This window comes from Phoca vitulina, unplaced genomic scaffold (assembly GCF_004348235.1).
Source record: "Phoca vitulina isolate PV1807 unplaced genomic scaffold, GSC_HSeal_1.0 scaffold17, whole genome shotgun sequence".
NCBI lineage: Eukaryota > Metazoa > Chordata > Mammalia > Carnivora > Phocidae > Phoca > Phoca vitulina.
In genome coordinates this window covers 17,275,819-17,290,741 of record NW_022589720.1, presented here as the reverse complement: position 1 = coordinate 17,290,741, position 14,923 = coordinate 17,275,819, and the positions used below count along the sequence as shown (strand labels likewise).

At 36.3% G+C, this 14,923-nt stretch overlaps 1 protein-coding gene across 9 annotated transcripts in view; it reads left to right on the top strand.

The window, feature by feature from the left end:
• Positions 1–14,923, top strand: part of CDH12 (cadherin 12) — a 1,003,710-nt gene that overhangs the window by 747,394 nt on the left and 241,393 nt on the right. For 8 of the 9 annotated variants that reach the window (XM_032415438.1, XM_032415433.1, XM_032415430.1 and 5 more), the window contains one exon: positions 6,849–7,265. In XM_032415438.1, coding sequence (XP_032271329.1) covers positions 7,035–7,265 — 231 coding nt within the window. In that variant the 5' untranslated portion in view covers positions 6,849–7,034. Of the gene's footprint in view, positions 1–6,319; positions 6,521–6,848; positions 7,266–14,923 lie in introns of those variants that run through there. The other variant, XM_032415435.1, reaches the window with a different exon arrangement.

Sequence of the window (14,923 nt, the reverse complement as noted above, 5' to 3'; positions counted from 1 at the left end):
CCTTCCTTCCTTCCTTCCTTCCTTCCTTCCTTCCTTCCTTCCTTCCTTCCTTCAATAGTGTGCAGTAGAGAGTAGCATCTGGACCTGTCAGAGAGCAAGGATCAATGAACGCCATAAATTAAGCTCATAGAATAATTATCACCTTGACACATCTTTGTTTTACTCCTGAGAGGCAACAGAAATTGGTTTACTGTCTCTGCTTCGCGGTGTCAAATTCATGAAGTACAAGAGTTAGGATTAAGGTTTTGCTACATCAGAGAGGGTAAATTTCCTTTTGATGTGGGCTTTCTGGGACCGAGAGAGGTATAGTAGGGAAGTGTGTCATTCCCAAGGCATACCAAGAACTACTTTAATTTCTGAACAATGGTTAAATATTTTACAGAAAAATGTCTCTGTTAAAACCTTCAGAAAATTTTTCTACAGTCAAATTCTTGAACCATCAGATTTGCCTAGAATCTTTAAATAATTATGGATTTATAATGAATTTTATATAGTATGAAGGAGAAAGATTTTAAATGTAAAGTTAAATCACATTTAAAAAATTATGTTTTTAAGATAATGAGTTACATGACGGCAAGTATAATTTTATTATTGATATTTTAATAATTTCAAGATTACATAAATTATTTTGTCACTTTTTTTAATGTGGAAAAGAAGACCTCCCTTTGTATTATTTCAAATTAAAAGACCATTTATTTAAAAGATGGGGTAGGGGACTATAAATACTCTTTAAAAAAAAACAAACAAATTTTAAGAAGTGCTCTTGAAAAATTATTTAATAGGCCACAGGCATAATTACCGCTAGTTATCCAAGATGCAGGTAACCTTAGAGTGATCCTCATAATAAAGAATCATTTGTAATAACTAACATATCTGTCAGCCTAATAAGACATCTTCTAACAAAGACAGACCCTTTCATTGTAATTTATAGGAAATAGAACTTTTATCAGGAGCTATTCTTAGAAGCACAGAGCCAAGATTAAGTAAATAACAGTGGAAACCACAGCCTTTGGCTATCTCTCAGCTTTGGAGACACATTTAATGGGTATTTCACACACAAGTATACCCTCCTTTGATATATGATCATTTTAAAAAAATCTCCCTTCTGCTAAAAGGAATGTTTGACTCCAGAGACTCATCATCAGGTTTGAAAAGTCTTTAGAAAGCCACTTAGGCTCTACAAAAGTTTAGGAATGATGGACAAATATAAATTTTTAAACGCTATGCCCGAAATCCAGTATATGGACTAGAACACACCTCTGGTGATGTCGTTCATAACAAATATGTCTTCTTTTAGGTTCACATGTTTCCATAGGGTGCTCACACCTCAGAATAAGTCTGCTATTCTTGCTGTTACAACAACAACAATGGTGCTAGGGCAAGTGGTCCCAGCTTGATAGCTCAGTATAGTTTTTCCTTGTAATTTAGGCTTTGTTTCATGCCTGGGGGGAGTTGTTTCTCTTTCACTTAAGAACCGGAGTCCTTCAACCTCCTTACATTACTTCCGTTGTGATATAGCACTTTAAAAGCTCCCTGGCTGACAACTGTGGCTGGAGGCTGGGATCTGCTGGGAGCGGCGTCAGGCACTGAAAACAGTGTCTGTTCATCTGTTCACCAAAGGACTGCAGTGTTATAGAGTCCTGGCATGGATTTTTAGGATTATGCTGCAATAGTGTGAGTTAGGAAGTTGCACACTCGCACACCTTCTAATTGAATGATGAATTTAAAAAAATCCGTAATTTCATCATGTATATGGGCCACAGACATGAGAACATTGTTGATTGTGTCCCCACAATTCAAATCTACTTAGCAGAGAGTTACTTAGCGTGAAACTATGCAATGAACAGATCTGTCTTGTTCCAAAGCCCATCTTTTCATTCACCTATTTGATTATGCTTTGATTAAGTATACTGAGGCTGGAAGTGACCCCCAAATTCGGAGTTGTCAAGCAGGTCTAACAGGCTGCCTTCTCCTCTGGCTCACGCTGGCTTACATGCCCAGATCAAGCTAACTGAGAAGAAGCCTGCACAGTGGAATCCACCTTACCTTCCTTTCTGTAGGACAGCTGCTTCAGGTCACCTGGCCTGTCTAACACCTCGCTGGGTGGATTCGCTGGGGTGTCGTGCAGTTTCTTAATTCTCAGCCATTATCCAGTTCTTTTAGCACACTAACCCTGCCAGTTTTTGCATTTCCCCCCTTGTCTCTGCCTAGAAATTATTTGTCTCTTTTCACATCCTTGTGTGTGAATACAGGGAGCCCCACAATCTCTTGACTGAAAAGGAACTAAGTTGACCTGATAGCTTCAGTTCACTAACTTTACAGAATCTCTAAAGGAGTCAAAGTAAACTTAAGCTGCCCTAATATTGAAATAGCTGCTTAGCTTTGGAAAAAATAATTTGGAAGCCAGGTCTGTAAGCTTATATTCCTTCTCTTGCTTCGATTTGAAACCCTTGGCGCTTTCAACTATTTATGCATTCACTCATATAGGGGCAGAATACAACAGCACTTAAGAGGATGTACTCTGGAATCAGACTGTCCAGATTCAAACCTGCATGCTGTGCGTTCATTTGTGGGCCACGGCCATGTCATTTAAGATCTTGTTCTTCCATTTCATTTGTGAAATAGGCATAATAATAGCACCTCCTTCACAGAGGTGCAAATGAACATGCATCTGTAATATAAATTATTATTATAGTTATTATTAAAAACTAAAGGGTTTGGACAGCAGAGGGGATAAATGGCCAGGCTCATGCAGAGGTGGATCATGTAGGCCCTGTTAAGCTTATGTATATCGTATTAAAAATCCTAATTTCAAGATGAACTCTTAGCAACTTTCAGATATATAACCCTATTGTTAACTATAGTGACCATGCTGTACATTAAGCCTCCAGTGTGTAGTGAGAAGGCTTTATGTTGTTAATTACAGATATTTCTACTACACTATGATATGTGAATTTCTAAAAAGCTTTGTATTCTGTAGGATTTATATTAAAACAACAGGATTCCGGGGGCGCCTGGGTGGCTCAGTCGTTAAGCGTCTGCCTTTGGCTCAGGTCATGGTCCCGGGGTCCTGGGATCGAGCCCCGCATCGGGCTCTCTGCTCCGCGGGAAGCCTGCTTCTCCCTCTCCCACTCCCCCTGCTCGTTTTCCCTCTCTGCCTGTCTCTCTCTGTCAAATAAATAAAATCTTAAAAAAAAAAAAAACAAAAAAACAGGATTCGGGGCACCTGGGTGGTTCAGTCATTTAAGCGTCTGTCTTTGGCTCAGGTCATGATACTGGGGTCCTGGGATTAAGCCCCAAATCATGGGGCTACCTGCTCAGTCGGGAGTCTGCTTCTCCCTCTGGCCTCCCCCCCACCCCCGCTCATGTGTGCACTCTTTCCCTCTCAAACAAATAAATAAAATCTTAAAAATAAAAAAGCAGGATTCATGGGAAAAAAGTAAGATTATGTGCAAACCCCCAAACTTGTGAAGTCACCCCTAGCAATCATCATCCTCATGGAAATAGTAGCAAAAAGAAACTACTAATAAGTAAATTTCCCTTTAAATATAATATTCTATTTTAAGGAGAAAGTAATTTGATCACAGGGATAGAAGTAAGATTAAGCCTACTTAGAGAAAGAGAAAGGGGTGGGGCTGCACATAAAAGTGGGAGAAAACATCATGCTAATATGTGTCCAAACAAGGTCAAAGGAAAGACAGAATGTGAACGTGAGGGAAATGGGGATCATATTCCACACTGTCCTCCATGGCTGCAGTTAACTCCAGCCTTATTACAATATTTTGTGTTTGGCTGTCATTTTTGGTGATGTGAATCATTAATGTGCTGAGGAATTAGCTTATGAAACAACATACTTTTCATGTTATAATCACGTTCTTCTCTACTTACCAATCATTTACAACCAATCCCCTCGCGTTAGACACACATTCGAGTGTAAGAGAAGGGGAATGATGTCCATAGATCAGAATTTCTGAAAGATTACTCTAGTAGCGGATCAAATCTCAGAATTTGGACACCTTTAACACCAAAGGGGAAAGGGTAGCTGGAACCAGACTGGTGGCAGCGATGATGAATATACCCAGATGTCCAATATCGAAAATCCCTAATGTAAAATTGAAAAGACACTTCCTTAAAGACATAACCTTAGGTGTCAATGCTCTCTAAACTCTGAGTTTTGATACTTCACGTTCCCAGAAAAGTGGAGGAGAAAATTTTCACCGAATAAGAAAGCAAAAATACAACCTAATTACATATACTAGACTAGGTTTGGGAAGTCCGAGTTCCTGCCATCCATCTCTTCTATTCATGTTTATCTCCCCAGCTGCTCTACATTTGCCTGGGCCAGGATTGCCGTGGGTATGGGAAGAAGCATGGAAGAAACGGAAAGGTTAAGAAATTAGAACACTTTGAATGTTGGCGTTAGTGATTTTAACTTGAGAACAGATGAGGAAGATACATGCACTCTGCCTACACAGGCTTATTGAAAATAGTGGCAAATATTCTCTGACCTCTTAAAATGTATTGTCACATAGACATGACACGTTCATGTTAGATACTTGGATTTGAATGTTAAGAATAAGTTATTTAAGTAGAAACCACAGTTTGTGATTTAAACTCTTGTTTAAATCAGTGCTGTCCAATAAAAAATAATGCAAACCACAAATGTGAGCTGCATATATAATTTTAATTTTCCAGTAAACACAATAAAAAGGAAAAAAAAATAGGTGAAGTTCATTTTTATATTCAGCCTAATATATCCAAAATATTATCATGTCAACAACAAATGAATATAGAAATTGAGATATTCTATATTCTTCTTATTTTGGTATTAATTCTTTGAAATTTGGTATATAAGTTAAAAATCTCAAATCACCACATTTCAACTAAATAGCCACATATGGCTAGTGGTTACCATATGGGACAATAGAGGTTAACTTGTTATGAACATTATTTTGCCAGAATGAAAAGCCGCAATTAAATATATGCCTACTTATATTTTTGTCAGCATTTAACGGTCTCATCCCTTCACACAATAGAAAAAATATCATATCCTGTTTTATTTCTTTTTTGGGGAGTATTCTTATAGAATGCTTTCAGAGTATAACTTTTGGATATTTCCCATCTCATATCTTATTTCAAGCATGATTCCCACATTAAATGTTTAAATTTGAATATTTGTGAGGAACGCATTATAATTTTTGTAATGTTGTATATGACTGGAGGAGCGCTGAACTGCATCGTAGCTGACGAGTTGACAAGATGCCATGTTTCATAGATGTTTAATTAAACATATATTGATTTTGATTTTAGTTCCCTTGTTTTGGAAGCATTATATACAATTTCTGGCCTCCAACATTTTTGGCTCTTGAGAAATTCCAATTTTAGGCTGTAGGCATCAAGCCCTGAGTGCCAAATGCACAAAACTGTGCTGGAGCTCGAGGCACATGCTTCCCGTGCCTGCTCACAGAGGATGGGTTGTTCTTGTTCCTTTAGTTCTCAGTGCAATTGTCACTTAAAACTGACTTTTGCTAACTTAGGTTGTGCCATCAGGGATAGTCTGTCTGTTTGGCCTTCTTTTTTTTTTTTTTTTTATCCACAGCATTGGTAAATTTGGTCTCATTTATGTATTTGTTTTTTATATTTAAATTTTTTTTTAAAGATTGTATTTATTTATTTGACAGAGAGAGAGTGAGAGAACACAAGCTGAGGGAGTAGCAGAGGGAGAGGGAGAAGCAGACTCCCCACTGAGCAGGCAGCCCCACGCGGGGCTCCATCCCAGGACCCTGGGCTCATGACCTGAGCCGAAGGCAGACACTTAACTGACTGAGCCACCCAGGCGCCCCTGTATTTGTTTTTTAAATTTGTTTTCTGTTTCTGATTTAAGAGAGTCAAGGATTGTGTATATTTTCTTATATACTGTATAATAAAGGACTTTGTAGACACTCAATAAACCTTAGATAAGTGAAGGAAACAAAAACAGAATTGCTTGTTGTAAGGAAGAGTTCAAAACTCACTTTACCTAAATGCAGAATAGAGGTTGTCAATCTGGTAGGGATCCAAGGTTGCTCTAAGCTGCATATTTGAGACAAAATAATTCCCATGTATCCAGGCTAGAGAAGCAATTCTTTTTAAGTTAAAGCTTATAAAGCCTTATAAAACCATGTGACATTTTATCAGTCATTTATATTTCAGTAATTTCATTGACTTAAATTTACTAATTTATCTTGTTCTTTCCTGGATGGACTGATTCTTTCTATTTTCTAATTTTAGGGTTTTTTGTTTTCTGTTTTTCTTAAATTTTTTCTTTTTCTTATTCTCTAAATGTGTGATTCTCAATCTTGGCATATTTTGCTTCTTCCAGGAGATGTTTGGCAACGCCTGGAGAAATTTTTGATTGTCACAATTGGGAGTAGGGGACGATGGTACTGTCACTTACTGAACAGAGGAAAGCAATGTGGCTAAAAGTCAAATGCACAGAATAGCTCCCCAGTAACAACTGTTCAACCCCAAATGTCAAAAGGTGACATTGTGAAACCCTCCTCTAACCTAGTTCACGTTAAAAATAGTGATCTGTGTTTTATCCTTAAAATGATTATTAAATTGAGAAAAAATTGCTTCTGTTTATGATACGCCTTTTGCTTCATCGTAAATAAAGCTTTTTTCAAGTCTGTAGAAAACTTAGTTTATCCAAATTTGCAGGGTGCATAGCAGTGACCATTTAGCAATGCAAGTCTTTTCCAGGCTTTCCTTTTTATTTCTTTAAATGTTGGCAGACACAATGAGAGTTTTGATGACTACCATCAAGTCATTCTGTCGATTTAATGTATCTTTGTTAATCTGTTTTATAGGTCCCTTTAGATGGAATGTAATACAGCGGAAGCCTTTTCATCAAAAGGATTAATGCCTGCATTATCATTTCTGCAATAAAACAGAAAGTTAAGTGGTGGAGGCCACAGACACCTCAAACCTGGATTCCACAATTCTACATTAAGTGCTGGAGTTTTTATTACTCTGCCATTGGAAAGCCTTTGCCAATGCTTACAAGGAACTGTTTATCCCTGCTTCTCTGGGTCCTGTTTGATGGAGGTCTCCTAATACCCCTTCAACCACAGCCACAACAGACTTTAGCCACAGAACCAACAGAAAATGTTATCCACCTGCCAGGGCGCCGATCACATTTCCAACGAGTTAAACGTGGCTGGGTATGGAATCAATTTTTTGTGCTGGAGGAATACATGGGCTCCGAGCCTCAGTACGTTGGAAAGGTAATGGCGTTTCTTTTGACAACCACTTAATAGCAAGGGGGATTATGAATTGTGTATTGTGTATGGATGTTTTGCACAGGAGTTGAACAAACCAGTGACTAGAACACTGGGATTGAAACCCGAGAGACCTGGTTTCTCTTCCTGACTCAGTGGCCCGGGTAAGCTTTGGAACATCATTTAATCACTCTTGACCTCAAATTTCCCTGATTATTTTAATGAAATTAATATATATTTTGTTCCTATTTTTTTTAATTTTAAGATTCTTTGCTAAAGACAAAAAGTTAAAATATTAAGTGTCATTAAAAATGTTATAGCACATTATTGCTCACAGACGTTCTGGAACTGTTTACCAAGAAGACAGAGAAAAAGTCCCCAGGCATAAATATTCTAAGCTGCTGTTGATATCCTTGAATGACCAGGATGTCTTCCTTTCCCTGCCCCTTAAAAACATGACATACCATTTGAAATGTGGTTTTGAAATATTTGACGTAGCTTGCTTATACTTTATAAATTATTTATTTATTATATGTTTTGCAAGCTCTTTATGAAGCTATTTATGGCCAAAGTTATAAGTGTTGAAACCCAAGTACATACACCTCAATCTTCAACACAGCATGTCATTTTTAAATCTTATTGTTAGTTTATTGAAATTTAATTTTTTTTCACAAAATAATTGATGGTAACTCTTCATTTCAGCACATTTATGCTTTACTGCTATTTTCCTTACATAAAATTTTTGACCCATGTATAGAATGGATATAACTTATCATTGCCACCAAATTATTTTTTTCCCAGAAAAAAATGAAGATTTTATTTTGTTAGTTAACTGTCTTTAAATCTTCTAAAAGATTTTGCCGTGGTTTTAATAAAAACATATATGCTTAAAAACAAAACAAAACAAAAATATATGCTTGAAGAGAGTTTAGAATATATCCAAAGACAGAAATAGAAAACTATAGTAGGAGGAGTCCTAGGAAGCTGATCTAGAAGATTGTATTTATTGCACATTAATGTCCTCAGAGTTCTCTGGAAGCCTGAACTAATGAGAAATATGACGAGTCTTAAGATTCCAATGGTAGGTCAAAGGAAACAAATCCATTCAAGATTTAAATTCCTTGCACTATATTTTTAGAATTTACCTTTTAGAAATGTGTTTAAAGACTATTGAATAATACAGTGGAAAAGGTCTTCAAATAGAACCTTTGTTAAAAATGAACACATAGCCAAGGTTTCCCTGAGGTATATGGGGCCCCAGACAAATGTTTTCTGTGGGATATCTATCTCTATATAAAATTTGAGTCATGCCAAGTCAGTCTTTGCGTACTATTCTGGCAGTCCAATTTTTAGTGATTTTGTAAAAAATACACAATATCATTAGGAGAGGCAATCTCCTTGACAGACCGCCTACGAGGAATCAGGACCTGGTCATGGGGCCGTGGGACAACTCTATGGGTATTAGTCCTGGAGCTCCCCAGGGTATCTGATAAAGCCAAAATTAAGTAGGAAGTCAGAGAGTGCCTTCAAGGGGAGAAATGGATACAGTCCAGCCCATGGCAACCCACCAGATGGCATTACTGCCCACAAATAGACCTGGAAAAAAGAAGGGTCTCAGAAAATTTTGAGGAAAGCACTCTAAAACATGGAAATTCCCGATGTTAGTGTACATTGCTTTTGCTTATATGATTCCTCCATATGATCGTGAAATATAATTTTTATGGTGAGATAATTTCATGTTGTTCTGGTACACTTGTTTTTTATGAATTAATGTAATATAGGGATCAAGTTCTGAAATCTAAGACAAATGGATGGATAGCATAGCTCTAAAATTCTGCCTCATGGGTATTAATATTCTCAGCTCTGCTTATGATGGAAACTAGACATCACATTGAGGTTCCTGGCAAGTGTATAATGAGAAAGTATTCTCTCTGGTTTTGATTGAAGCAGATTCATAACCTTTAGTTGCCTGAATCTGAAGTGAGAAGATTGTTTGTTGAAAAATTAATGAAACTGACTTTTATTCTATCTTAGATAGAGTAGCATTTCACCTAGGAATTGCATATCCAAATTTTGTTTGATACTCTGGAATCATACCTTTGTAATTACTACTATAGAATAGAATTCATCCAATTCATTTCAAAGGTGAATTAGTATTTATATGTAGATTTTAAAGGAGTAGATCTGAGATCTATTATTAAATGAAAACGACATTATTTTCAGTCATACATATGTAATGTGTGCTGAAAACCTGTGGCTCTCCCACAATGCATGTTCCTAATGCAAATGAAACAATAGTAGCCACGGTTTCCTTTCCACATGGAAACTAATTAAAGTTTAATTAAGTTTGTCTTGGTGTGTCTAGATGTGGGAATAGTAATATGATAACATCGGGACCAATTCAAGTTACTATATGTATGTGTGTAAACATATATAAATATATTTACGCTTCTGCTCTTTTTAGAAAGACATCGAGACAGTTTGCAGAAAAATAAAATATTATAAATAATATAGAATTCAAGGCTAAGGAAGAAGGAAAATGAAAAAGTGCCAAGCATAGCGGTCATAGTGGATTAGTTAAATACGTAGTGGGTTAGTAAAATAAAACTAAACTACTATAATTGAGCTTCAAATTTAATTTTATGGTTTTTTACAGCACCAGCATCTATGGGAAACATTAATTTGTACAGTTCCTATTACTGAAAGTTCCACTTATTGAGAAGAAATTTCTATGTCCCTAGCTGCAAATCTAAAAGAATTTATACATGTGGAAATGTATAGTAAGGATCTTGATCGTCTTAGATATCAATGTTGACATTCTTGCAAGAAAGACCACACTGTGGCGTTGCTTATAATGAATATTACTTTATTTTATATACAAAGAAATCATAAGGGTGTCCAGAGATAAAGCCAATAATTCCCTCAAATAGACATTTTGGATTTACGACAATACCTGGATAAGTGTAAGATGCATAGTAACACAGAAATTAATTTGATCAGCAAAAATTTTAATTCAGATGCTGTAAGTTGCTCATAGTTCCCATTAAAAACAAAAACAAAACAAAAAACCCCCTTATTAAAGACATGCACACATACACACAATGTACACAACACATACTCGCAGAGTAAGCTGGATGCTTTCACCAACATATATAACTGGGTGCCTGTGTCTGGGTAGTACTACGTTATATCATAGCCTCAAAGCTGTGCATCAAGAAAATGCTGCCCAATTATCCTCAAAGAATAATTTAGGAAATTGAGTTATCATTTTGGATGACCTTTCTTAGCAGCAATTCTTAAATTTAAGTTGTTTAAAATGGCAAAAAGATTAAAAAATGAAATATATTTAAACCCTAATTCTGGAGGCACCTGTTCATTCAACATATTTTTTTTTTATTGAGTGCATTACAATTTGAGAAAGTGTTAAGCCTGGTAAGGATCAATCTAGTTATGAAGGTCCCTAGATTACAATTATAATCGGTAAGCTTTACTTAGTGCTTACTTTGGGCACTGTTTTAATTGCTTTGCATTCATAAAATTATGTAATCCTCAAAACAGCACTATGAAGAAGATTTCTAGTAGTCCCATTTCACATACCAGGAAACTGAGACACAGAAGAGTCAGGTAACTGGCCCGGGGCCCAACAGGCAGTAAATGCTGAAACTAGGATTTTAAGTCAGGAAGTTTAGCCCCATTGCACCAGAAAATACCACAGTTTGTTATCTTATAAGGATATTAAGAGCTAGCAATCATTTCAATACTCTGTTGAAAGTACTGTAAAGGAGATCCTATTAGGGATTGTGGAGACAAAGTCAAGTCTTTGACTATGTCCAGAAGATGAAGCAGTTTAAGAAAGCCTTCACAGATGAGGGAGCACCTGAGATGCATCTTGAAGGATGACTCCATTTTTCTCAGAAGAGAGAGTCTGAGGGAAAGTTTTATAAGCACTGAGGCTTGAAAATTCAAGGTGAGGCTTAGATAACCATATTTCAATATAGTCAGAGAATGTGAAGCCAACCGTTTAGGGTAGGTAAATACAGAAAGTATTAGCAAGTCCCAATTCTGATACCAAGATCAGTATTATTTATTTATTTATTTATTTATTTATTTATTTATTTATTTATAAATTGAGGTATAGTTGACATACAACATTATATTAGTTTCAGGTGTACAACATAATGATTCAATATTTGTATACATTACAAGATGATCACCACAATTAGTCTAGTTAACATCTGTCACCATACATCATTACAAATTTTTTTCTTGTAGTTAGGACTTTGAAGATTTACTCTCTTAGGGGCACCTGGTGGCTCAGTTGGTTAAGTGTCTGACTCTTGGTTTCGGCTCAGGTCATGATCTCAGGGTCCTGGGATGGAGCCCTGCATCGGGCTCTGTGCTTAGCACAGAGTCTGCTGGAGATTCTCTCTCTCTCTCTCTCCCTCTCCCTCTGCTCCTCCCCGTGCTCGCTCTCTCTCTCTAAAATAAGTAAATAAGATTTTTTTTTTTTTAAAGATTTTATTTATTTATTTGACAGAGAGAGAGAGACAGAAAGAGAGAGCAAGAGAGTGCAAGCAGGGGGAGCTGCAGAGCAAGAGGGAGAAGCCGACTCTCCACCGAGCAGGGAGCCCGATGCAGGGCTTGATCCCAGGACCCTGGGATCATGACCTGAGCTGAAAGCAGACACTTAACCGATGGAGTCACCAAGGCGCCCCAGTAAATAAAATTTTAAAAAAAGATTTACTCTCTTAGCAACTTTCAAATATTCAGTAGAGTATTATTAACCGTAGCCCCATGTTGTATATTACAGTATTATTTGTTCTTAAAGGTGTCATAATCCACAAAGATGTCTTGGTTGAGGATTCACATGGACAGAGTTGCAGTTATAGAATGAGTATTCAGAGTGCCACTTAAAAGACTCATTGGAGGTGGGGGGACAGGCATGGAGATAGGGAGAACATATAGGAGAAGGTTACAATAGGCTTGTCAGGAAGTAATGAAGAGAATGGGATATTAGAGTTGAAAATTTGAAAGAGACATATTATAAAATATTTCAAGATCTGTCAGTCATGGGAATATAAAGGATGAGACAAAACATTAGTGGATAATAGCATGTAGAGAATGTAGGAGTGGGAGTAGTAAATTAAGTGACTCAGATATCTGACTTTGTTTTCCTGGTATCCGATATATTTCTGGGACTAGAGTAAGAAACAAAATGATCACACTCAGACATTATACATCCATAGTTACTTTTATTTTATTTTTTTAAAGATTTATTTATTTGAGAGAGAGAGAAAGCAGGGGAAGGGGCAGAAGGAGAGGGAGAGAGAGAGAACCCTCAAGACTCTGTGCTGAGCGCGGAGCGCAACGCAGGGTTCACTCGCGGGGTCCTGCAATCATGAACTGAGCTGAAATCAAGAGCCGGCCACTTAACCAACTGAGCCACCCTGGCAGCCCTCCTTCGATGTACCCAGGTGAATTATCTCACAGATATTTAGATATGTTAATCTAGAGTTCACAAAAGAAGCCTATGTTAGAGATGCAGACATAGGAGTAAATGGTATACAGCTAATAGTCAAAATTACACAAATGGGTAACACACTCCAGGAGAAATTGCAGAGAAGGTATGTGAACCCTGACTTTTAACTGAAAAGCAAGTGGAGTAGACTTAGGTAGATCTATTTAATAAGAAGCAAAACACAAATATTAAATAGTGCAATGGAAAATAAACTGAAAGTTTTGGGAGTAAGAAATGAAATTCAGGGGTCAAATTAAATAATGACTGAAAAAGCCTCTTCTGGTTTTGTCAATGAGCCAGAGGTGACCTTTGTCAAAATGGTTTAAAGGTTTTCTTTACACCTTAAAGAAAGATGAAAGGAATGGGTACAGCCAATAGATTTCAAAAGTATAGTTGAAAGACATTGATCTATGCCCTATTTATATGCCTGGTTTGATCTGATTGGCATCCTGTTAGTTAGGGTTGTCCAGATAAACAAAAGAAACAGGATATGTGTGTGTATGTGTAATTGCTATGCAAAAGCATATGCATGTGTATGTATATGTATACATATATGTATGGAGAGTCAAAGAGAGAGAGAATTTTATTTTAAGGAATTGCTCCCCCACGATTGTGGAGATTCAAGTCCAAAATCTGCAGGGCAGGCCAACAAGCTAGGGATTCAGGGAAGAGTTGCAGATATAAGTCAAGGCAATGGCAATAGAATTTCTTTTCTTTTCTTTTTTTTGTAATTATAGGTAGAATTTGGTTTTGGATTAGTAAAATAAATAATAAGAAAAAAAGAAGAGATAGCATGATAGTTTATTAACTATTAATTAAAATAGATCTAATTGCATTGCAAAAATAATTTGTCTCTCCAGAATTTCTTCTAAACTAATACAATATTTAAAAATAAAGTAAGCTAACACAATACTAGGATGATATTTCGATTCATGTATATAACCCTCTGCACCCAATAAAAGTGTAAATTATATTACAAAGTTATACTAACACATTTAAAATGCAATTTCTTGGCTTGACATTTTATCTATCTATTATCTATCTGGCTCATGAGTCATGTAGTTGTTTCGTTTGTTTGTTTTGTTTTGTCATGCAGCTTTTTTGAGAAGCCTATTTTCATGGTGCAATTTACTCCTAAAATTTGAGCTTTTGATATCAGAGTAATTCTTGTTCATTTGAGAGTGAGTGTTCATAATATCAACCCAATCTTTATACAAAATCGAATGCATCCTCTTGACTCCGGCCTCACTTACTCACCTGAGAACCTTGCAGTGTATTCAAGTACTCTAATTCAAGATCTTGTTTCTAATCCATTCTGCTGTCAAATGGCTTAACCTTGATGCTAATCAAATCATCATTAGCTACCTGCTCATTCTGTAGCAAAAAAAAAAAAAAAAACAAACAGAAGGAGCCATTCTCGCTCTTTTTTAAAGCCTTTTTAGGTAAACCTGATATTTTATTGCCCACTTGGTTCTTAAACGTATCTCTAGTTTTATAGTTTCTCTCAAAAAATGAAGCTGTGTTTGAAATCATCATCTTGGATATGATTAGATAGCTATACATTAAAGAGGAAAATGCACATGGAATCTGAACAAATAAATAACACAATATACTAACGTTCTTATCAAACAGTTAATGCCCATTGTATGTCAGTTCTTCTCTCTCCTTTACAATTTATTTCTTGCTTCTAGCGTACTAGTTGTTCATAATAGCTGTCCCATAAAGGTTTAATGTATTTACTTTAATTGAATTGGCAGGACCTTGAATGAAATTCAACTATTTTTAAATCAATATATGCATCCTTAAAAACAGCATTTCAAAAATAGCATGAACAGCATGAAGATTTGAGACTCACTTTTGTTGTTTTTTCTCCTTTTTTCTTTCTTCTGCTTCTCTTTTCCCCCTACTCCTGCTGCTGTCTTTCCACCTTCCCACTAATTATCTTTCCATCCTTCTGTTTCTTCAAACCATTTCTTTGTATTCCATGTGGATGTTGCCTGATATAGTTACTTAAAAGCTAGGATAAAGAGTTAGGAGAATTTGATTCTAATTCCAGGTCTTTTAATAATGATCCACATGAAACTACTTAAGCACATGTGTGTCCATTCATATGACTAATAATGTAGTGTTACATCACATACCCAGA